Genomic DNA, 25147 nt, shown 5'->3' with positions numbered 1-25147 from the left:
TTTCCTTGCTGGTATTTACGTTGACATGGTAACAAGATTTTCATACGACTTGACATTTTTCAAAGTGTTGTTTAATCAGAGCCGTTGCCAGGTTGTCATGCGGCTCACGGTAATAGGGCCATGTGGGTTATATCGATAACGCCAGGGGTACTCAAAATTCCACGAGGAACGATTTCGATGTTTACGGCGCTTTTTCGCGTCCAGAGAGCGTCACCGCCCGGGCGCCGTGGCTTGGCTTCCGTCCCTCCAGTAGGCTCCTGCCGTGCCTGCGCGCGGCCCCGCTCGCCGCGCCCAAATCAAAAGAACGATTGTGCTGTCGAGGCGGCAAAAAGTGCGAAACAAAGCGGCTGATTCATTGCGAATCCCTTTTTTTTTTTTTTTTTTTTTTTTTTTTTTTAATTATTACCATTTGATCGTTATCCATCGTGAAGCAACTTCAATATCTACCTTTCTCCTCTCAGGCCTTAGACACCAGTGAGCCAGAGGAAATGCTCCTCCGCATCATTACACACACGCGGCCCAACCCATCATCCCTCTATTGCAAACAGCTGCTCGGGTCAACGTCAATAAATTATTGTGAATCAGGGTTTTTTTTTGTTTTTTTTCCGTGTTTATTGCATTTTGGCAGCGCGGACACCGCGTTGCCCCCTTCCACCCTGACTTTCTTGAGCGTGACGGTAAAATCTCAATGTGTTTGACAGTTTGCGTTGATTGCGCAGCGGGGCGTGCGCCTCTCGCCGTAGGGCCACGTGAGGGCCTTAAAGCTGAATCAACACCGTCTGATTGTTTTCCACTGAAAGGGAGGAGAAGTGTTTTGCATTCGGTTTTTAACTTCGGTTCTTCAAGTTGGTCGCACGTCGTGAGAAGTGGCTGAAAGGTATTTGTTTTTGTTTTCACCCCGAAGGTAAGCGGTATTCTAAGTGCTTCCCTCTGTGGTCGTTGAGATTTATTTATTTGTTTATTTATTTATTTATTTTACGCCTTTTGTTTCTCGTGTTTGTCTATTTATTTGTTGTTGCTTTCTAGACGCAGTTTTGTTTTTTTGTTTTTTTTCATATCTGATGACTGTGCACGTGGAGCCTGGCTTTCCTGACTACATGGCTGACATAACATGTAAAATGAGGTGCTGTTGACATGGAGGGGACCACTTGTACATTTCAACTCTTTGTCCACCATTGTCTTGTGTTTTTCCATCGAGGTGGCCTTTTCTCAAGCTCACATTTCACAATAAGAACGATTCCCAAAAAGCGTTTGTCTGATATATGCTTATTCTCAACTCAAATCATGAGCTTCTTTGGGCCGTGTCACCAGCACAGGATCGGGCTTCATCTCGGACCAAATCAGTTTTAATCTGGACTCACGGAAACGGCCTTTCCCAGTCATGGTTTAAAACAGTCTCTGACTTGTTGGTATAAATAATCAGATTTCCAGAAGGAAGAGTCGAGCTTAATCCAAGTCGAAGTAAATCTTAAATTCAACCTGGCTAGAGGCAGGTTTACCATTGGCTTAATGGACGTGGACCTCCAGGCGGACCAGGTTGATCCGGACCAAGGCACAGAAGGAGTCGGCCGGTCCCGAATGACCTCAGTCCAATTAGGCAGCGTCTCACAAAAGGCATTTTTAAATTCTGGATTTATTTAAGCGGGATTAGTTTAGCCCTGATTTCCATTAAACCCCTCCCGCCCGACCCGCCCCTCGACGTCCCGAAAGCTTAAATAAAAAAACGAAAAAAAGAAAAACACTCTCGGCTTTCCCTTTTTCATCTGTTTTCCACGATGCTAAAGTTGCGTGCGTCCCAGCAACCCCAGCGGTTTTTACTAGGGGGATTGGTAATACCTGGCCCGCGTCCACCGAAATGGTTTGAGTTAGTAAAGAAGCGTGCGGAGTGGACATCGATGCCTCGCTGCAGCGGTCCACACACGCAGGCTCGCTCTCTCCAACATCCAACACCGCGCATAGTTGAGGACCTCGGATCGCCGCGTCGTTTCTCCGGTTCTAAAACGGAACCACTGCGTTGATGCGCTGTGGGAGCAGGGCGGGTTTAATGAGGCGGCAGTTAGATTTTCAGGGTCAGCTCGGGTCATTTCCTTCAAGTCGATATCTTAGAAGGGCTATTTCTGGATGGGAGCGATGCTTTGTGAGAATGTACAGCGTCCAGTACAGTATTTATTGTTTGTTTGTTTTTTTGCCAAGAATGAGTTAAGTCAAAGAAAGGTTTTCTGGCGTGTAGCGGGGGGGAATCTTCAATTCTCTGGCACATCGTGTGAATTTGAATGTCTTCCCGTCACCCTCTGATCAATAAAAAGATGATCCCTCAAAGCAATGTGTGTGAAGTATCACTTCGGGTAAAGTTGCAGTCTATGTAACATTTGAATAGGGCGGCTGCACTGCGGGGAACCGAAACATAATGTGGGCGGAATTCTGAATCTGACATGTTGTTTTAGTTGTCCGTACGTGTGTAAAATAAATCATATTTATTTAAGTTGAAGGCCCTTACCGAGAAACATGGACTGAATCAATTTGAGTGTCAGAGGAAAGGAACTCGGGGTTCAAACGGTCATTTACCAATAGCTTCTGTTAATGAGCCATGTTACCATGCTCAGATTGGTACCGCTCCCCATTAAATCCTCCGTCCGCTCATGTATACTTTCACAGGCGTGAGGGGCATATTACAGAGAGGATTTTTAAGAGAATGTGGAAAATGATAAATGTCGTCTCCTTTTAAGATAGAGTATTTTATCACGAGTATAAAAATAAAAAAGGTTGGCCGCAGAATGCCACGACTCAGAGTGTGGGATATTATTATTATTATTTTATATTTTATTGTTATATTTTATTTGATTTTTTTTTTTTTTTAATTCCGGCATCGTCTCATAACGTTTTACGTTACCGGACCGCCTGCGTCACTTCTTTGTGTTGATGCGCTGCCTGCGTCAAAATTTCCACTTTGCACATAATGTGGAATAAGGAGGGCTTACCGAGGGCGATCATGAATCATTTCATAATCCCATTTGAAAGGCTGATTTAGGATATTTAATTCAAGCTTGACAGCGAAGTATAATACAAAGTCTGAGACATAAAAATCTATCACACTGCTCGTGATAATATCTTTCTGCTCCAACTGCACTTTTTCCATCTTGGCAGCACAAAGGTATTCAGTCATTCCGGGGAGGCGGTTTCTGCTGCTGTTCTATTTTTAATCTGGCTATTTAAACAATTTATTTTAGGGGATTATATTTCCAATAATTTACAGTCCCTGTTTGCTTAGTCTAGCTCAGGAGTCTTCATGCCGGATCATCCTGCAGCATCAAAAAGTGTTACTGTTGGTGGTGACGATTAATTCTTCGTTTAAATTTACATCTTGCATTCCCATACAGTATCTGCATGACATAATGACCTAATGTTATGACCTAATGTGGAAATATTAAAGAAGACCTTTCATGCTTTTCCTTATTTTCTGCCATATATGTAATGTTACGATGTCCGATTTTCGCATTAGACGTGGGCAAAGTATCCAATAATGAGGTCAAGTAATGATAAAGTAGTCACTGTGAACACTCGGTTTTTAAGGTTTTTTCTACTCTCTGCATGAGCTGACGTCAGATCGTCACGGATTTCTTTATATGATCGACTGCTCCATCCGATCTGCCGTGCGTTTCTCCAGTGTCTTTTTATTGGAGATGTATTCATTTTATTTTATTTTCATGGAACAAAAAATCCCCGCCAGCGAGAGTCCCGGTATGTCGCGGTGCGGTGTCCGTGTCCCCCACAAGCCTGGCAACGAAAGTCGGCAACGAAAGTCTGAACAAACTTTTAAATGAGGCCTTGCTTCGATTCAGCAGCTGCAAATTTGCTCAGAAACAGATTTTGCTGGACTGATAAGGCAAAATCAATGAAAGTTACAGAGTAAATAGAATGAAAACCGTAAGTCGTGCTCAAACCCCGTTGGCTCACAGAACCCGGAGCTAGTGATGAAACCCCATTGGCTCACAGAGCTCGGGGGCTCAGGAGGGTGGCTCCTCCCACTGAGACAGAGCATCAGGAACACACTGGATTTAGAGGCATGTTAGAATGGCTGGAATGCATAATCTGAGAGGCATTTTTAGCCAAAAACTTTAAAAACATGTTTTGGGGACCTCAGAGACCTATATTAACTTGTGTGAAAAGGAGCATAATAGTTCCACTTTAACCTCCTACAAATGACAGTTTGCCCTAGTGCATTTGTTAGTTTACATGACACTGCGACGGCCACTCATGGTGTTGTGTGTGTGTGTGTGTGTGTGTGTGTGTGTGTGTGTGTGTGTGTGTGTGTGTGTGTGTGTGTGTGTGTGTGTGTGTGTGTGTGTGTGTGAAAGAGAATATTGTAGGCGTGGCTTGAGTTTCAATTGCCACAGCCGGACACATCCTCTTTAGCCTCCCAAATATTCTGACAATTTCCCAAGTCATTTGTTGCTGTTGGATTTCCCCGTGTTTACTGAACTCTAGCCAGTCAGGGAGTGAGGAATCCCTATCGTGAGGAGAGCAAGGAATGCTTAAAATGGTACTTCCTGTTTTCATTAGTATAGTTTTTTTGTGTATTGTTGTATGTTGTTCTGTGGTCACATCTGCACTTCAAATTCGGTATTTTATCGCAAAAATAAAAATAACAAAACATTCTGCCAATAACCCAAAAAAATACTTGCTGTTATCCAGACATTAGGGCCTTAGAGTGGACCTTAGAGGATTATGCTTCTTTTTACACAAGTTATTATAGGTCTCTGAGGTCCCCAAAACATCTTTTTGGGTTTTTTTTTTTGCTGAAAATACACATACAGATAGTCTCTCTGCTTGAAGATCTCAGACCCCTGCAATGGTAACTTCATAACTTAAGGTGCATTTTAAAACAGTCGTATTCACATCGCTGTGCTGTTATATGAATAAGCATACGACTTGGTGCATCTAGTTTAATTTCTTTATATTTTAGAAGAAACCAAAATAGATTGCTGACATGGGGCCGGCATCGGCTTCCTTGATGATTGAAGCGCTGGCCAAAAGACCGAGGCAACATACTTTACATAATTTGCCGGTGGTCAAGCTGTCTTCTATTTCACAAGATTAGGTTTGCGGCTGTGCCAATTATATACAGATCAGAAGCATCATGGAATGCATGTGAAAACACTTAAAATCTCCTTTCAACACTGTGAGGCATGGGCGCCGGATCGTACCATGTAGCGGGGGGGACGAGCGCGAGGGGGGTGGGGTAAGAGAGTGACGGAGAAAGCGTCCCCATCACGCACGGAGACTAATCCCGCAGGTCCCAAGTCTGGAGAACGTTGGGAATCGGTCGACTGGAGTCGGGGTATCGGTTAGCAGAAACTGTCATTTACACTAAGTCGGAGAAAATGATCAAAGCTGGAAAGAAATGGAAATTATTCTATGCTAAACCGTGGGATACACAAGTAAAATACCTCGTAATATACTTTAGTTCCGACAGCAGATTTGGAGTTTAGGAAGGCTCTCAAAGAGGCTTGGGTTGCTAAAGATTTGGGATGCAACATTATAATTGGATGGAGACCTGTCGCGTCCCAGCATTAGTGGAAGAGAGACATGGCGGCCTCGTCATTATGATCAGGTCTCAGCTCTTTATGCCAGCTGTTCAAATTGGTGAATGATGAATTTGTGCAGCTTTAAGACACGGTGGGCGGCATTATTGTGACCTCATGAAAACCTCTAAGTGCTTTAAGAACAACACCGATGGGCAGAGCAGAACTACAGGCCGCAGCGTTTTGAGATTGTGGCTGCAAGACGGTGCTGGGAACATTTGTTTTTACACAAATCCCCCAGAGGTTCTCGGTGCCAAAGTGCAATAATTTAACTTGCAGAGGCAAGGTATTCCCGTTGGAAACCGGCAACTCGGTGCTGAGTCAACACTTCATATGTGAGTCAGCCAGGCACTTGCTGGGCTCCTCCACCTCCGTGTTAAATGAGTGGAAAAAGAAAATATCTCGTTGAGGACATTGGAGAAGTTGTAGAATTAAAGGCAAAGCCATTGCAATTTAGCGAAAGAGACGAGATGGGAGCCAAGGAGTGAGAAGACCAGTTGAGAGGAAGCTGATGTGTTTAGTGAATTAGGAAATAGGGGTTAAAAGGCGGAGGCATACTTAAAAAGAAGTGGAACTTTTGGACCAAAAAGACGTTCAGAATAAGATAAGAGCAAAATTCTTCATCTTTGAATACACTAGCACTGCAGATATTCCTCTATAATCCAACTGGAATTAGTATACTTTATTATTTTCAATATTCGAATATCTTCAAATTTTTAATACTCAAATTTAGTCTGTCGGGGTGGGGGGCATTATGCACGTTTCCGCAGTTCCGTTCAGAGCGATTCTTTCCTCCGGCAAAGCAAATTAAAACTCTAGATGAACATACTTTACTCCGTTTCCTGATGCTGCACTGCTGTGGAGCAGATCACAGATCGCTGCTGAAAAAATCCCGCCACGATCACACGGTCCGGTGGCAAATGCACCGTTTTTTTGTTTTTTTTTGTAATATTCAAATTCTATCCTAATTTTTAATTTCGTTCCTGCAGCCCTAAAATTGACCAAAGCCACAGCCAACTCCTCTCGCTATCGCATTCACGCTTCTGTTACCACCGCCTGTTTTTTTTTTTTGTTTCTGTTTCCTGCAACTGGCTCTGGAAATGGGTGCCATGGTATCACTCTGCGCCCCCTAGCGGCACAGAATGACGTACAAAGATGTAAACGGAGTTGTTGTTATTATTATTATTATTATTATTATTGAGTCTTCTTCTTGTTCTTACATCTTTTAAAGTATGCCTCTGCCTTAAGAGTGAGAAGTCGCCCCAGGGGGCTGCATGTGGCATTTATAATACAGGCCGTAACAGTGCAAATTTGCGAGGATAATTTCTAATTCTTTGTTGTCAAATGAGATAATGATCCTGATAGTCAACGTTCCTGTTAATCATGGGCTCCTTATCTGTTCCCTGAAAGGGCGTCCTACACACTACACACAGCATGTCGGTACAATCATCCAGCGCATTTTGGTTTGTGAGTACATGAGATGTTCCCCCGGATCCAGTGTGTCATGCTGGTCCTTTTCTCATACTACTCAAGCGTGCTAGTATGCCGTTTCGGCTCCGTCCGTCTCAGAGAAACTGTTTTTCCGCAGACTTCATTGTGACCGATTGCTGTATTATTGCATGTTTAAGAATATTGTTTCCCTTTTTTTAAAGCTTTTTCGGCACAATTTCACTTATAGTTTCTGAACAATTACTTTGGGGGTAGTGCAGGGCAACTCTCGCTTTGGACAAAGCATTTCCATACTTAATGTGATGTAAATGTAAATCATATGTGATCCTTGGAAGTGGAGCGGTTACATCCTCTGTGTGCGGAATGCAGACTTGTTATTGTATATCACTGACAGCAATGCTGGACAAATAAGCTTCCACCGAGCACACTGTCCGTGTTGTCTCACAGCTGTGTGTGTGTGTGTGTGTGTGTGTGTGTGTGTGTGTGTGTGTGTGTGTGTGTGTGTGTGTGTGTGTGTGTGTGTGTGTGTGTGTGTGTGTGTGTGTGTGTGTGTGTGTGTGTGTGTGTGTGTGTGTGTGTGGCCTATTATAGTTTTGAAACTGTGATCTGTTAGAGAAAAGTGCATGCTGTGTTTTGATGAAGAGGGCCTCTCCAGAAAAAATAAGATGTGTGTGTGTGTGTGTGTGTGTGTGTGTGTGTGTGTGTGTGTGTGTGTGTGTGTGTGTGTGTGTGTGTGTGTGTGTGTGTGTGTGTGTGTGTGTGTGTGTGTGTGTGTGTGTGTGTGTGTGTATCTAAATCCTATACGTCCTATATGTGTGACCATAGTTGTGCACGTCTCTTGCATTAGTTGAAGTACAATTGCCACCGTTGCAGCTTTCTGTTTTTTGCCGTGCATCCCTGTCCCCTGTTTCACGGACGGAGCCAAGGCCAGGCCACCGTGTTTGTTCAGGGGAGGTCTCCTGTTTGTGGGGTAATTAGAGCGCTTATGGTCTAAATGGGGGCAACGGAGGTCAAGTTAATCTTTGTCTGGTTTTCATGGGGCCCCCTCCGTAATATGATACGGATCAACGGCAAAAATGAAATAATAACATTCGGGTGAAAGCCGGCGCAGGTGGCACCGAAGCCGCCAAATTGTCTCTGACTGGCCCCGACAAGGGCGGTGCATTCTCAATACCATGTTTTTGTGTCAAAAACCGAACGACGACGACGTCACCGTTGAACGGAGTCAGTGTGTGGGACTAAACTATTCACATTCAAAATTCCGCGCCTGTAAAATGTCCCCGGAGACGAGTCTCAAGTGCGTAGCTGGATTGCTCACACACATTCTTTCGGTGTTTTTCCCTGGTGACTACCGAGTGACCTTTTTACAGGTGTTTCGAATTTGTTTGAGTTAAATCGGCCAACAACATCAATAACTATTATTATAACATTACGAGCATGTGTTGTTTTGCCGTCCATCTCGACAGTATATACAACTTGACAAATGCGAGAGCGATACGTGAAAATGAATACAATGCTTTCGGACCGTTCCACCGCACTGGGCCCCCCGGGGGTCGGTACGGTGCGGTCTTAACTTGTGATGGAGTCGACGTGGCGGAACGGGGTACAATGGATGGTGATTATTAAGTAGCTTTTTGGGGTAAATCAGTGCCAGGCAAAGTTGTGGGAAAAAAAAAAAAAGAAGCCCCGCGCCATTCTCGGTTTGAAGTGTACTCCACCTGAGCTGGCCGGTCATTCAGGGGGCTTGTTAAAACGCCTAAATTGGCCCTCGGCGCCGTCGAAGGGGCCCCCCCTCCGCAAAGCAGCCACTCCTTGCGGGCAAACGCGGCAATTTAACCCTAAAATACGTATCGCAGACCCCTTAACCGTTTTCGGAAGAGGTCATGTTTAGACTACAAACATGTGTCTTATCCGTACTCATTGTGGCAACGTGTTATTCAACGGAACACAGTCCACCATCTACGTCTTGTTTATTATTTGAAAATTGCATGTTTAGACGGAAACAATCGATTTTTTCGGGCAGAAAGGTGAGTAGAAGTGGATCTAAAAAAATCTGTTTGCGGATTTCTCGTCTACTTTCATTAAAGGCCCCGCTAGTTTTTCACTCCAGTGCTTTAAATCGTGTGATTCAAGATTAGAAGCAATCACCCGGGGTCTCCACTACACTATTTATTTATTTTTTTAAACTCTTGGCTGCCTGGTATTATTCTACTTTTTCAATGCTTTCATAGTCACAGACCATGACAGTGGATGAAATAAGTTTTCCTGACATGGAAAATTCAAGATAATACTTTAAGTAATGCTTTAAATAACCCCTTTTGTGTGCTAAAACACCACTGGGTATTTGTGATCGTTATTTACTTAATGTAGCAGTAATATTAGGAGTATTTGTAATATGAGCGGTGGCGGTAGAAATAACAGCGGTTTTGCCCGTGTGTGCCATTCTTTAAAACACTAATTGGTTTTCTCAACAGATATCATGCGTCTTGTGGCCATGTGACTTTTCATGGCTTTCTGTAGACAGATTTGGCTGTTTATTTTCTTGCGGTAGATCCACTAACCGTGGTTGTTTTCCTAGGCTAGTTATTTGCTATAAATGCCTTCTGTCATCACGGGGATGTTATTGGAATAGTGAGTCGAGCAGGAAGCCATGGTTGCCCTTCTCAGGGGTGTTGTGTTGCCCCTGTGATGGGTCCTTCTCCAGTTGTGCAAAACAAAAAAAGATGGGTTGCTATTTTACATACAATTTGATACTTACTACGGAACCGTGCAGTCCGCACTGTAAAGCTCCTTTTTATGGGCTCGTAAAAACATCTTACATGAATGATTATAACATGATGCACAACTGGTCCAGTACCGCCATAAACCTTCGTTTTTGACTCTCATTTGTTGGCCTCTCTCCCTCTCGAGCTCTCTTTCTTTCTGGTGGCTTTTCAACTGGGATTGCCTGGTTGAGTGAAACGTTCCGCGTACGGTCAGCGATGGCCGTGTTTGCTCTTTCAAATTACTAAGCCAAATACTATAGATTTCATTTTGTCACGTTACATCACTGCGCTTTTGTCCAAATGGGCCTTACAGTAAGTGACAGAACCCTTCCTCCCCCCCTCCTACCTTTTTTTTTTTTTAAGGTAGGATCCTTATGAGGTGGAGAGGCCAATGCAGGTGGGATTTAGGTTCATCTGAATATATGAGTATTCAGTTTCCAGCTAAAGATTGATACAGCACCGGCCTCTCAGAAAGGCCACCCCCGGCCGGATATATCCATGCGTTCCATTCAGATAAGCACGGACCCGTCACTGACCGGCCGGCCGTTCTCGGCGGCTGCATCTGTAGTGAGTCAACCATTCTGGCAGTTCCACCACCGCGGTGTCACGGATGAGGAGAGTCTCGAGAGGGATGACTGATATCTGAGGGGACCTGCAATGGTGGGGGGAGTGGTGAGAATGAAGCAAAATTTGGAACCCGACTAATGACCTTAGCTAGAAAAGGGCAGTTTAATGCACCGTCCCGTCCCCAGAAGCCAGCAGAGGAGGGTGAAATGAGAGAATTTTGGCCGGTTGATTTGACATCTTTTGATGAAACTGCTGGTGTTCGTATCAGGCAGGCCGGTCTTCCCGATGAAACCCACTTCAGACTTTCCAGTCAATGTGTTAGGAATCCTCCCAACAGGGCTACAAAGCCCTGTGGTGGTGTCTTCTTCAGAACTCCAGATACTTTCCTCCCTGCAACTTGTAGTCGCAACTCATCCACCGGGACAAACTCCAGCTGTGTGGCAGCCAGATGGGTCTCATGAGCCTCGCCACATCCGCCTTCAACAGCTTCTGAGTTCAATGGGAATAGAGTGAGTGTTTGCTTTGTCTCCAGAGCCAACTTTGTGTGTGGAGGTGAGCCCAACTATTATGAAGCACATATATCCCAACTACATCCAGCCCTGGCTCCTTTCCCCAGAGTGAGGTCACGCTCCGAGTACTGAGAGCCACTTTCCGTTCACTTTCCTGACGAACACTACAGCAGACCCCATTTTTTTCCCAACTTATTTGTAGTGAGTCCACTTGATGGTCCTACGACCGGGTTAGGTGTGCTGCAGGCCACCAGGTGCATGCCTGCGAACACTGGCCACAGGCCGGCTCCAGGGGTAGGTCTCTGACCATGTTCCAGGCCGGGTGAACCGGTTTCCGCTGCTTGGACTTCCATGACACCGTGACCTCCTCTATGAATTTCATGACCCGTCGTCTTGAAACATCCCGTAATAGAACATGCGGCATCAATTAAATTACGCCCGCACACAGTAGGAACATCAAGGACTCTGTGTGGGTGTGTGTGTGAAACAGATACGTGCGCAACAATACCTCTACCATTACCATACCTGAATAAAAGCTTTCAAGCATTACCGACCAATCTCCCTTTTGATTTCGCTATCAAAGCGAGTGTGACTGTGTTGCCGTGACTTCACGGTACAATTGGATTTCTTTTATCATCTCCTGTGTGAAAGCAGCACCTGGTAGCACTTTCCGCAGAGCCGAGGGTGAGCAAGGATGAAATACCTCACGAAGCATGTTTTGACTAGACTTGACTAGATCACACCGCGATCGTTTCATAGCAATGAAATAGCAACTTCTCCCAATTTTTAGTATTTGGACCAGTGTGTTTACTCATGCATAACACCAGATGGACAGTGTCCGGACGGGTGATTGCACCACTTCATTTTATGGTTTTACTTTCTCTCTTTTCCTGTGTTTTGCTCATTTCGTCTGCTCTCCATCTATCTCCCTCCGTCGGCCTTCTTTCTCACACACACGCGCACGTGCACACGCACGCGCACACGCACACACACACACATACAGTTTTATAGAAACTGCAATTAGCAGAATTGACTCGGGTTAAGCGGGAGTTCTGCGGAATTGGGAAATACATTGGAGACCTGAAGAAGCGGGGATATAAATAAGTCAGGTTAAACAAGGACAGACAATGACACAACAGAACCAGAGAGAGCCCATCCAGCGTGAGGAGAGCAGCCAATAATGGGATGCAAGTATTCAGGGGAGCGCATGGGACCTTTGGCACGGCGTGCAGGTGGTGGGGTTTGACAGACTGTAATTCAACGCAGGATCCTCTAACATGAACAAACACAAAACAACAGGCCAAACGCAGCACAGAGAGCTGACCTCAACAAGCCTTCCAGCTGGTGTGTGTGTGTGTGCGTGTGCGTGTGCGTGTGTGTGTGTGTGTGTGTGGGGGGGGGATTTATACTCTGACCGCAGCTAACTTTGCAGATGTGGTTCCCGCATTAAAAACAAGAAAATTGTTAAAGCAGATCAACAAAATCGGAGACAGAACCACTTGACAGGAGGAAGACGTATAAGGCTCCCCGGAGATGTCCATTATCCGATATAAAACAGTCCATCAGCCACATATGTGCACATTGAAGTTTACAGGACGGGGTCTCACTGACGACGCTCACCCCTGTGATCTCTTGCAGGAAGAAATGTTGCAAGGGCTTTAAGTTTGTGTTGGGCCAGTGCATTCCAGAAGGTAGGAACCCGTTCAAAGCACTTTGGATGTCTGGTGGTGCATGGCTTGGATTCTTTATGGAGTGCATCATGTCCCACAGGCTTTATATATATATATATATATATATATATATATATATATATCTGTCTGTCTGTCTGTTCATCTATCTGTCTGTGTCCGCCTGTCTATTTCATTGACTTTTATTTTTACCTTCAATATATTTACATGATTCATTATACTGATTGTAACACAACTGTGTAATAACTTATTTTTCTTTTTAATACGTCCTGTTATAAGTCCAGGTATAATAAGTGTCTGCATTACTACTTAAAAAAAAAATGGTCTTGTTCCTGCATCGCCCAGGCTGATGATGAGCCCTCTGCGGGGTCTGTCCTCTGCTTGCAGACTATGACGTGTGCGCTGGCGCCCCCTGTGAGCAGCAGTGCACCGACCACTTTGGTCGCGTGGTGTGCACCTGTTACCCCGGCTACCGCTACGACCGCGACCGACACCGGGAGCGAGAGAAGCCGTACTGCCTCGGTGAGACCCGCTTTAACCGAAATACACACGTTATATGTGTGCGTGTATTTTGCTGTGTGGAAAGTTTTCAAGTCATGTTTTATGCATATTTTGAGAAGTGTGTTTTTTGTACGAAATACTCATACAAACATGAGTGAGAGATAATTTAATAATTGTTTGTTATATACTTAATACTTACTATTCCCACTGTACTAACTATACCACTTACTAGCAGTGAGGCGAGGCACGTTTATTTTATTTTTATTTTTATTTTTATTTTTTAACATATTGCATATGAAAGGGCAATTCAAAGTTCTTCATAAGACGTAAAAGGCATTCATATAAAAGCCAATGAGGATAATAGCATAGCAATGAAAATCTAAAAACAGATAAAAAACCCTAAAATTACAAACATTTACATAGGTCTGCTCTTACAATCGCTACTACTACTGCTTCTACTACTACTACTACTACTACTACTGCTAATAATAATAATAATAATAATAATAATAATAATAATAATAATGCTACAACTTTTTAAGTGTATCCAATTCAAATTTCATCGTTTCACTGTGTATTCCCTGTCTGTTTTTTCGGGTGTAGACATTGATGAGTGTGAAAGCAAAAACCTGAGCGTGTGCTCTCAGATTTGCATCAACTCGGCGGGGAGCTACAGGTGCGAGTGTGAGAGAGGTTATTCTCTGGAAGAAGACGGGAGAACCTGCGCCAAGGGGGAGGGAGGTGAGGATGGTATTTTAGTTGGAGACTTTCCTTGATGTTTATTTCCAAAGGCCACATCTGACTGTGATGAAAAGGTGAACGCACATTGTTAGTGTGTGTGTGTGTGTGTGTGTGTGTGTGTGTGTGTGTGTGTGTGTGTGTGTGTGTGTGTGTGTGTGTGTGTGTGTGTGTGTGTGTGTGTGTGTGTGTGTGTGTGTGTGTGTGTGTGTGCGAGGAGCAGGGACACCTGGTAGTTATTACACATCCAAACTCGTTGTATATTTCAGAATGTCTCTCTTCCTTCAAATACTGACGCCAATGCCCCCCTGACTTTGAGTCTATTCTCATTTGCCTGATGTATCTGACGCAAATATCCCAAATAGACAAGGGAATATAAAAAGACGCCTGCCCCAGATTCGGTTGCAAATGGAGCGGTTATGGACGGGAGATTTGCTACTTCCTCCCATGAGCTTGTCTTCCATGACTGAGTGAGGAATGGGGGGGCCTTCGCTTGCGAGGGTCTATTTTATATACCGTGCACTGCTGCTGCTGCGGTGGCGAACCGGAGAACACCGTCCGGACGCTGTCACTCATCCATTAAATATATGCGCTCACGACATAATACCGCAGGCCAAAGGCCGAGCCGACGGGCGGGGGCGAGGTTGGCGGGCCTGGATGAAATTGATTGGTGTTTGCTCTACCTCCGGCAGCACCGCCACGTCTCTCCGGAAAATCCGACAACGTGATGAATACCGGGAGCTGCTCGGCCACCTGCGAGGACTTCCACCAGATCAAGATGTCCGTCATGCAGCTCAAACAAATGGTACCTGCTGCGACCGTGCCGTTGCAGCTTAGCCTGCGTGCCTCGGACGCCAGCTGCGGCAACGGCAGTCACGACCGCCGGGCCGTAAACGCGGAGCCCCGTCCGTAGAGAAACCTGCTGCGCGCGTGGAAGCCGCTTCTGGTTGTAAAATGGCCCTCTCAGCTTCAAAGATGTCTCTAACTCGATCATGTTCCCTTCATTGTGTCCGCAGGCACAGTGACATGTTCAACAAATCCTGAATCCGCGGGCCGCTGGACCGCCTGGAAATGCACTTCAAAGCATTTTCATCCGCGTCCAACAATGTTCAAAGCCATAACTGTGCCGCTTTTTAGCGCGGCTTTAGTTTTGATCGTCGGAAGGGGAGCGAGGGACGCGGCAACATTACACGTACCTAGAGGAGGCGTAAGGCGAGTGCGCCGGCACATGGGAAACTAAATCCGCTCGGCTTCAACGAGTCGAGCAGCGCCAGTTCATCTCTGTGCGTAATCACACGGAGAGGCCTCAAGGAGCGACGATCGAAAGCTCTGTCCATTTCACATTTCAACAACTTGCAGCAGCCAAACCGATAAAGAGTGTATTTAACTTTCCTAGAACCCGATAATGTAATTATTCCCCCCGAGCAATGTCCAGCGATAATACATTTTCCATTTACCTTTGTCAAGAAAGTAAATCATCACAGTGGCATAAAACACACCTGCTTAGAAGCCGTCCAGCATGAATATTGTTTTTATTACCTCCTTTCGCCACCTTGCAGCCCCGGCACCACGCGGGGGCAAGTTGTGTTTTCTGCCCCCCCCCTCCCAGTTTAAGTTTTATGTACCCTATCAAAGAGGTTTTGGCGTACCAGTGCCAAAATACACCAGGACGCAAGCAAGATCCGCAGGCCGGGGCTGCAGAGGAGCCCCGCGCGCGGCTCAAACAGCCTCACCCAACACGCGTCACGAATGAATAAAATAATATTATTTCTGCGAGTGCCTTCACACAGAATACCTCTGAATACCTCCGAATACCTCTGAATACCTCTGAATACCTCTGAATATCTCAGAATACCTCTGAATACCTCTGAATACCTCTGAATATCTCAGAATACCTCTGCTGGCGCGGGAATCGTGGATGAAAGATCCATTTGCCTCGGAGTAAATTCATTTCATTATAATGATTATTTGGAATGTTTGTTTAAGTGATTGTTCACTTAATGTGTTGAGATGTACAGATAATACAGAAGCACATGGCTAATTATTATGCAGCATGACATCATTGGACTTTCCCCTCTGTTCGGTGCCCCCGCAGCTCTGTCGTCTATAAAAATAATTCCCCCCTCGCCATTTTGAACTGCCCCCTCAGTCACTTCATCCCGGCACCTTGCTGCCTAAACCAGTGTCCGTACCTTCCTAGATCACAGCACAGTACGGTGTTCACCGCTATCCTGAAGTGCAACCGTCCAGCCCGGTCATTTTGCGGATAAAACACAAATTTAAATCTTACATTTCGATCATTTCTCGTGTCTTTTGCTGGCAGGGCTGACTGCCGACATGCGTGAAGACCCCACCAATGAGCTTTTAGACCCACCAGCGTTACTGTCAATCACACCACATTTGTCTGTGACGAGTAATGAAAACTGTTCCTAAATTCAGCGATGGCATCACAGCGAAGGTTCTATATCTAACGAACAAAGGAAGGAATCTCTGCCCGTCTACGTCGCTATTGTATCAGTTAAGTGAGACAAAGTTTGCTTTGACCATCGGCCAAACTGGACGAACTCGACATACTCAGCGTAAGAAATGGACCGAACCAAACCGCAATGTCCATCACGCTCCCAGTACTTAATTCCCCAAAACACCTGCGGCGTAAGCAGAAACGACGACGAACATTTTGGCGAGGCCGAACAATCGTGCGTGACACTTGCAATACCACATTTAAAGCAATGTCTGAACACAATGCATGCTGGGAAACGGGGAGGCTCAATGTTAACGGCGTGTTAACGATGCTCCCTGAGAGAATGACTTCAATACTGGTCCGGGCCCATCCCGCCATCCAGAGGGAGGAACGTAATGAACTGAGAACCTTCTCCGTAAAACACAGCTGATCACTCGTGATCGGCGTCGGATTTCGCTTCTGTGTTCCGGTTCTGAACGCACGCGCTCCGTTTTCCGGCGGAAGCAGCTTAAGAAGGCGTGGATGGAGACGCGGGTCTCGCCCACGCCGTCGACGCGACGCCGCTGGCTGACGGCTGTATTTTTGTTTCCTTTCGTGGATCTGCGAGGTCACGCATGAAAGGGGGGCCGGGATGTGATGTGGGATCGAAGGCGGCACCGTGACTTGTACACTGCGTAATCGGGAGTTGATCAGAAACTTTTGTGTGTGTGCGTGTGCGCGTGTGTGTGCGCGCGCGCAGTTTTGCAAAGGCAGGGGAACAAAACAAAATGCGATTCTTCGATTTGTTACTCGGAAGGTTTCAATTTGGATCGTCTGTCGGCCAGCTGCTTACGGGAAAATTAACTTTAATCTCTGGCAGCGTGCACAGACTACCCCACGACGATTAAAATGGATGTCACCTCTCGATCCGCGATTTGAGTCTTTTTTTTTTTTTGCTTTTTTCTTGCTCGAAAATGGTCTTTCCAAATGGATTCTTGAGATGGCCGTGATTCCAAACAATGCTGAGGTCCATGAGCAGATGACCAATGAGAAGATGCTGACGTCGCAGTCGTTCCTGCCGGGGCCCCCGGGCCTCCCCGGCCCTCCAGGTAATAGACACAACATGAGCGGTCCCTGTTTGGAACTCACAGACTATAAAGACACCAAAAATACTGCAGCAGCTCGAGGACGTGGCCTGGGATTTGTTTCCGGTTCCTGCCATTGCTGTGAAAAGTCCCGTCTTCTGTCCTGCGCTTACTTGGTAGCCGATTTTGGCGGCACCTGTTTTCCTTTCGCCCACTAACGCGAGTCTTGTCGCTTGTAACAGGAGAGCCGGGGCGCGGGGGCCCTCCGGGACACGCAGGTCCAAAGGGCCCCCCTGGACCCAGGGGCCCGATGGGGCCCATTGGACCCTCACCAGAGCTGTCCCATATCAAGCAAGGACGAAGAGGTCCCATGGTTCGTAATTCCTTTTTCTTAAGGCTATAAAAGGTTATGTCATCATGTCACCATTATACAACATGTTCCTGAACATTGAAGGTAGTTATTTTATTAAAAAAAATAATATTTTAAAAAATCGATATATACTCTACTCTATACTTATAGATAATATCGATACAATCAATACAATATTGTTATATATAGATGATCTACATTATAATAGAACATCTCCTATCTTCATCCTATTTCACAATACAGAGGGTGTGTGCGTGTGTGTGAGTCACGAGCAGCATGTCCCGACCATAACCTTCCCAGATGTTGCCGATGCCTCCGAGTGCTTTTTCGGACGCGGCTCGCTTGGTCACGCCGTGTCCGTGCCCATCTTTCCTCCTGATTGTGGTTCCGTTGTGGGGGAGGTGTGGTGGATGGCCGGGTGGGAGTCAACCCCCCCGCCCACCGGCCCCCAAAAAACCTTAACGGAGCGCGCGCGCGTCAGCTTTTAGAAATCGTGCAACACCCTTTGCTGAGCCTGGTGTGCTACTGCCAAGGTTTGGGGCGTAAATAAAGCGGGGCCGCAGCGAGACACATGTTAATGATAGAGAGATCTGAATTTATTAACAACTGGCTGTTGTCTTTGGCGGGGCGAAATGTGAGGGACGTGCGCGTCGTCCTCTCCTGACTGCCTGAGTGTTGACCTTTCATGTTTAATATACGGGATCTAAAATAAGATTAGGTGAGACATTACCGGAGAGACACATTCATGAGTTTGGGTTTTTAAAGCTCACTATGTGTAGAATGTTAAAACATCAGTCCATGTCATGAACTACATGAGGCCAGGCCAAGAGCTAGAAACCACCATAAAGAAATCGTGTGTGTGTGTGTGTGTGTGTGTGTGTGTGTGTGTGTGTGTGTGTGTGTGTGTGTGTGTGTGTGTGTGTGTGTGTGTGTGTGTGTGTGTGTGTGTGTGTGTGTGTGTGTGTGTGTGTGTGTGTGTGTGTGTGTGCCATGTGTGTGCGTGCGCGCTAGTTCGCCAAAAAAGTGTTTGTATATTCGAGACCTTCAAGACATTGTCTTGCCCGAATATTAATAATAATACATGCCGAATAGTTGATGTCACTACAAAATGACGTCCTCGTACATGATCTTTTCCGAAGCCTTTGTGAAAATGTCGACGTGGCTTCATGGTGTTGATTATTTTGAAGATCCCGACAAAATCTCGACTTTTTTGCAAACGGCACGGAGCCAGAGGTCAGCTGGGACCGTGTTCGTTGATTGAGCGCTGCGACCTCTTTAACTGTAAATAAAACTTTTGCAGCCTTTGACGCTTGCTTGATGGTTGTTTTTGGCCGAACAGGGATCTCCTGGAGCTCCTGGGAGAGATGGCGTGAAGGTAAGATCACCTGGTGTTTATCTGTCCTTATCCTGCACTGTTCTATCTGACGTTTTATTCATTTGCTCGAATAATTCTAGCACTCCATCGGAGGCCACTTTTCTAAGAAACATTTTTTAATTTACATTCAGGAGTTAATAGTCATATAAATGTGATCAGAGTGACAGGGAATATACATACTTTGTTATTATTGTTATTATAGTTATAAATTTTTTTTAATACAAGTATGGATCTGGATTTTTTGGTCTAATTTACGCCAAAAAAAACCCTAAATCTATAGATCCAAAGGCGCCTGAGATCCAAAGGGTTTTAACTTTCTTAACTCCCAATACCAGTACCTTGTTTATCCTGACGAACGACGCATGGAAACGCTTCAGTAGCCCCCTTTTCTTCCCGACGAGGCACCTTGCGCTGGGGTGCTTGTGTTAATGGATTTGGTGGTGGTGGTGGTGGTGGTGGTGGTAATCTGTGTCTTTGAGCAACAAATCCAAACCATCTGCCACAACACGCAGGGCTCCGATTGGACTCTGGCACCGTCCGCGGTAGTCGGGGCCACAGGGCGCGGGCGACCTCGGGTCACGTCACGTCCCCCCACTGACTGGGATTAATGTTACGTTAACCTCCGTCAACGGATACTCTCTTTGCAAGAAACTATTGAAAATATCAAATGAGCTAAATTATACTAAAACGATGTGGCCGTTTATTTTTTTATCGCTAGTTGCATGTCGGCTCCATCCGCACCCCTTCTCATTCCGCGATGCCCTTGTTGATGTTTTCCGTCCAAAGGTTAATGTGAATTCTTCTCGTGCTTTTTTTTTTTTCCTCACTGGATATCATCTTAACTAAATATTTGTTTTGAACATCCAGGGGGAGAGAGGAGCTCCTGGGCCTTCTGGACCACCGGTAAGACTGATAATACACATCGATATCTCGCCAGTTTAGTTTCCAGACATGGAGACGCACCTCATGTACAAGGAGAGTAGACCATAACTTTTCAACAGCTCGTTCAGCAACTTGCTGAAGGCTGCATGGACTTGCGTATTGAGTTTAGACTGGTTATGGATGGAATATGATTAATGAGCTACTGAATCCAAAGTTCTTTCTGTGCTCCAGGTGGATTGCCAGAAGTCATACAATAATAATCATAATAGTCTTCAAAATAATATGAATAGTTATTATTGCTATTTTTATTGTTATTACCAAAGGAGCAACAGACAACTTTTTTTGCTTTTACTTATCATTATGAAGGTAGTGTTGATTGCACAGTATAATGGCTATAGAATAATAACACCATCAGTGTTTGAGATCGGTTCCCTATAAGCCTCGATATCACTATGCATTTGGAATGCCACCGGTTACGAATTCCCGGGGAAGCGATCGATTTACAGAACTGCGTCACAGGAAGTGCGTCAACCAATGCACAACCATGAGCGGGAATTCCGGACGGTGGAGCAATCTACTCCAGGTAGATCATACACCCTTGAATATAAAAACGACTCATTGAAATCGGTTGAGAAATGTAAACCTCACAGTGCTTTATCTAGAAAAAGCGCAGCTCCTTCGTTTACTTGTATTTGTTTAAAGGCCAGTCCTGTCCGTTCCATTGTGGCGGCCAAGTTGACGTATCGCAGCAACGGGCCAAAGCAGTAAACTAGGGCCATTCTCACGTGGCAAGCAACAACTACGTAGTAGGCATAGGATATAAAATACAAAGATAAAAAACAAAAGGTATAGAATTATTAAGAGTGTCAAATGAGAATGGTTATGTCCATAAAAAATACTTAACAGTACAACACTAGCAGCAGTTTCAGAGACTGTAAAGAAGGGGAACATGGACAATAGGGTGGAGTATCATAATATTGTAAATATAAAGTCTCAGAGTACCAATGAATATGTACATTTTGTGTGCATATGAAGTGACCAGAGAGTACGTACGGGTGATCACCGAGATGAATGTTTCTGGTCGAGAAGCCTGATGGCCGGGGGTTAAAAAGTGTGAGTCTGGTAGTCCGTGCCCAAATGCTCCGCTCGCGTCTACCAGACGGCAGCAATGGGAGCGGTCCACAGCCTGGGTGGCTGTCGTCTTTAATGATTTTCCGTGCTCTCCTTAGGCATCGTATGTGGTCGATGCCATGACGCCCACGATGTGCTCCGCTCTCTTCCCCACCCTCTGGAGGGCCTTGGGTTCGCCAGGCGGTGATGCAGCCAGAGAGAATGCTCTCAATGGTGCACCCTGTAAAAGTTTGGGAGAGTTTTTGCAGACATGCCAAACTCCTCCAGTCTCCCCGGGAAGTACAGGCGCTTCTTTGCATTTTCTTTTACCGCCGAGTCTGATTGCCGGACCTGGACCGAGTGAGGTCACCGAGGAACTTGAGCGGCGAGACCCTCTCCGCTTCAGCTCCATCGATGTGAATGGGGGCGTGATCTCCGAAAAGGTTGTCGATATCGCAAGATCCGATGTCCAGAAGTTCCTGTCGGCTGTACCATGTGTATGCAAGACTGTTCTGAGGGAACAGACCTGAAACAAATAGGCAGATAGCTACCAATTTTCCGATGGTGGCGTCGTCTGCGTGCGGCCACAGTGGTACGTGAACAGGCTCGTACAGGAGTGGACTGAGCACGCAGCCCTGAGGGGCTCCGGTGCTCAGGGCCAGTGCAGAGGAGTTGAGGTTACCTATTCTCACCACCTGGGGTCTGCCCAGGTCAGGAAGTCCAGGACCCAGTTGCAGAGTGAGAGGTGTTAAGACCCAGGATCCTGAGCTTGGGAACGACCTTAGCGGGCACAGTCCTGTTGAATGCTGAGCTGTAGTCTATAAACAGCATCCTTATGTTTGTGTTTCCGTTATCCAGGTGGGAGAGGGCGGTGCGCACTGTCAGGGCGATGGCGTCATCTGTAGATCGGTTGGGGCGGTGAGCGGATTGAAGGGGGTCAAATGTGTCAGGAAGGGTGGAGAAGATGTGTAGTTCTGACCCGCCACTCAAAGCACTTCATGATGATGGAGGTCCGTGCTCCAGGGTGGTCGTCATTCCGGCAGGTGATGGAAGGTTTCTTTGGCACGGGGTCAACGGCGGTCGGTTGGAAAGCAGGCGGCGACCGCAGACGGGTTCAGGGAGAGGTGAACATAGAGGTGAACACCTCCTCCAACTGGTCGGCGCACCCTCTGAGGACAGCCTGGAATGCGATCTGGCCCCGGTGACTTCCGAGGGTCAAGCTCTTTTAAAAAGCTCCCCTCACGTCAGCAGGATCAAGGGGCCGAGCGCGGTCGTCCTGGTGCTCTGCTAGCCTCACGGAAGGGATGGCGATGCTCGCCCTGAACCGTGCGTAGAAGGCGTCGAGCCCGTCAGGAAGAGAGGCAGGCGGGCAGGGCATCACGGCCATTTCTCCCTTCGTAGTCTGTGATGGAACACGGTCCACACCACATGTGTGGGGTCGGAGGTGTAGTAGGGGGGCGGGATTGTAAAGTTGTCTGTTGACCCTTCAATAATAATAATAATAATAATAATAAAAATAAAATATATAATAATAATAATAATAGAAGTTTAGAATTTTTCAAAAATTCTCTCATCAGCAACATCAATAAACCAAAGAAGAAACTAATCATACGTTTCTCCTTATTTCAGTCGTGGATTCTGTAGTGATCCATTCTTAATAGTAATTATTCAGTGAATCGCTAACACATGATGTGCACGTGGTACATGCATATGGTTAATATTACATCACACTTAAGTTATGTCCTTGATGTTTTAAAAAAACACCTTCTTGGCGTCCAGACACACAGACACACACACACACACACACACACACAGACATGTTTTCATTCCCTCAGACAGAAGCGAGTCAGGTTCTCATTTTGCGTGGCGAATTGCAATAGACAGCGTTTAAGGAGATAATGCACCTTTAAGTGGGAGCCAGAGATGGATGAGGCAGCGGGGGGCGGCGTGACTACCCAAAAGAAGAGATTCTCCATCCGTCCTTGTCTTCCTCCCGCCTCTGTTCTCGATTGGTCGTATGTGCTAATTCAACCCGTCGCCATGGCATTGCAGCGGCCAATCTGCATTTCTTATTTTCTGTCTGTTTTACGGCTGCTATTTCCATGTGCATAAATATATGCCCACATTTTGTGGAGCATTTCCTCGCCTGTCGGTGGTTTTAGGATTAGGGTTTTTTTTCACTCAACCGTCCTTTGAAAAGCCTGAAGAAGAGCCCGAAAGAGCACATCGCACCGTACTTAGGATCTCCTCTTTCTCTCTTTCTCTCTCTCTCTCTCTCTCTCTCTCTCTCTTGCCCTCCAGGGTCCACCGGGCTCCTTCGACTTCCTGCTCCTGCTGATGGCCGACATCCGAAACGACATCGCCGACCTGCAGAGCAAGGTGTACGGCCCCGCGGTGCAGTCCCCGGGCGAGGACGCGCCCGCCGTCCCCGACAGCTGGAGGGACGCCCAGGATCTGGACACGGGCTCTGGAGAGGACTACCGGAGCCAAAATCCTCCGTCCGCGCCGCGATTCAAGAGGAGGAGAAAACGAGCGCAATACAGGACAGATTTTGATTGGACTATTTGAAAGCAGGATTTGGTTATTTGTGGATTTTTCTAATCTGACTACTTGTGAAAGGATACGTATGCATTTGGAAGTTGGAAGAACACAGAAGTTTATTTTTGTATATTTACTGTATGATAACGTATTGTATTTCTATTTTTATATAAGCATTGGATTGGAACGTCCTGTGTTTTTTGGTTGTGCATTTTTGGGGTTTTTTTTCTTTTCTTTTTTTTTTTTAGCTTTGCTGGTAGATACAGTTCTGGTGAGAAGTGTGTGTTTCATGCCCAGGAATATTAAACAAGACTTCTTTAGCCCTCAGCAATAGTAGTGTGGCAGTTCCGCCTACCACACGTCACCCAAGCGGTGTTTTCAGGGACCCGTGTCATGACAGGGGCTGAGTGTGTGTGGGGATGGGGGTTTTACCTGTTGCTCGTGAGACCAACCAACAAGAAACACTGATCCTGGGCCCCAATGACCTAGACCCAGGACAGGTGTGACTGCTCAAACCACACCACCCCCACCCCACAGTAGACCTTTCTGAGCAACTCAGTGAAGACGTGAGAAAATACTTTATTAACCCCCAAGGGAAATTCAGGTTTCACATCAGTGGGAACTGACAGAGCACTACGAGTAAATAAAAATGACTTGGGTGCGGTGGTATTTTAGTTGTATTAGTATTTTATATAAGTTTAAGGTATGAAATTATAGTACCCGTAGCAAGTCATATGTGGAAATATTGTATAAAATGCACAGAAATTATGCACTACTTTCATCCTCCAGCAGGGGACGAGCCTCGACCCTTGATGACCCTTGCAGTCACACGTCAGTGTATTTAGTGTTTTTGAATTCTGGTCTATATTGTGTGAAATCCAGATTGGGATAAATTGGCATATTATTAACTTGACAAACTGCCTTTAATTAGTGTTACTCAATTATTACTTTGTTTTCCACAGTAATAATGCTATACAGTGTAGTAGAGAGAGAACGAGAATAATTTATATATATATATATGTCTATATATATATAGATAGATATAGAGATAGATAGATAGAGAGATAGATATATGTGTGTGTGTGTGGGTATATGTGTATATGTATGTATATATATATGTATGTATATATATATATACTGATATATTGATATATATCAATATATATTGATATATATATATATTGAGATATATATTGATTTATATATATGCATATATATATATATTGATATAAATAAATAAACAGAGATTTTCTTTTCACTTTTGCAAACCGGCGCGGGGAACACCGCAGACTGTTTCTTCTTTTGGTTCTCCTCATGACATCCACCCCATGGCAGGTTGACCAGGTGCAGCTCATGTGACGCTTTTCTGCACCTTTTTTTTTTTTTTTATGTCAAATCAGCAAATGTCTCCAGCCAATGCCTGGAGTCACGTCGATGGGAACCGGCACTACCCTTCAATCCCACCAGGTGTCAGTCTTTTCGCATTCTTAAGGCTTGTTTCCCCACAGCTCCCAGGGACGTAAACCCACTGAGGCCACGTCCGCGTGG

General features: G+C 45.7%; 1 protein-coding gene across 1 annotated transcript in view; it reads left to right on the top strand.

The window, feature by feature from the left end:
• The window catches only part of ccbe1 (collagen and calcium binding EGF domains 1), a gene marked incomplete at its 5' end in the record, with an annotated part of 32988 nt that extends 8305 nt beyond the window's left edge, over window positions 1-24683 (top strand). Inside the window, 9 exons of the mRNA XM_080017633.1 lie at window positions 12511-12563; window positions 12948-13082; window positions 13665-13802; window positions 14492-14604; window positions 17240-17348; window positions 17567-17697; window positions 19034-19069; window positions 19937-19972; window positions 23363-24683. Of these exons, the coding sequence (XP_079873759.1) occupies window positions 12511-12563; window positions 12948-13082; window positions 13665-13802; window positions 14492-14604; window positions 17240-17348; window positions 17567-17697; window positions 19034-19069; window positions 19937-19972; window positions 23363-23629 (1018 nt within the window). The 3' untranslated portion in view covers window positions 23630-24683. The remainder of the gene's footprint in view (window positions 1-12510; window positions 12564-12947; window positions 13083-13664; window positions 13803-14491; window positions 14605-17239; window positions 17349-17566; window positions 17698-19033; window positions 19070-19936; window positions 19973-23362) is intronic.
• Between the last annotated feature and the right edge of the window lie 464 nt (window positions 24684-25147).

Source organism: Zeus faber (genome assembly GCF_960531495.2).
Source record: "Zeus faber genome assembly, chromosome: 17".
Taxonomy (NCBI): domain Eukaryota; kingdom Metazoa; phylum Chordata; class Actinopteri; order Zeiformes; family Zeidae; genus Zeus; species Zeus faber.
This window is presented reverse-complemented; position numbering and strand designations above follow the sequence as displayed.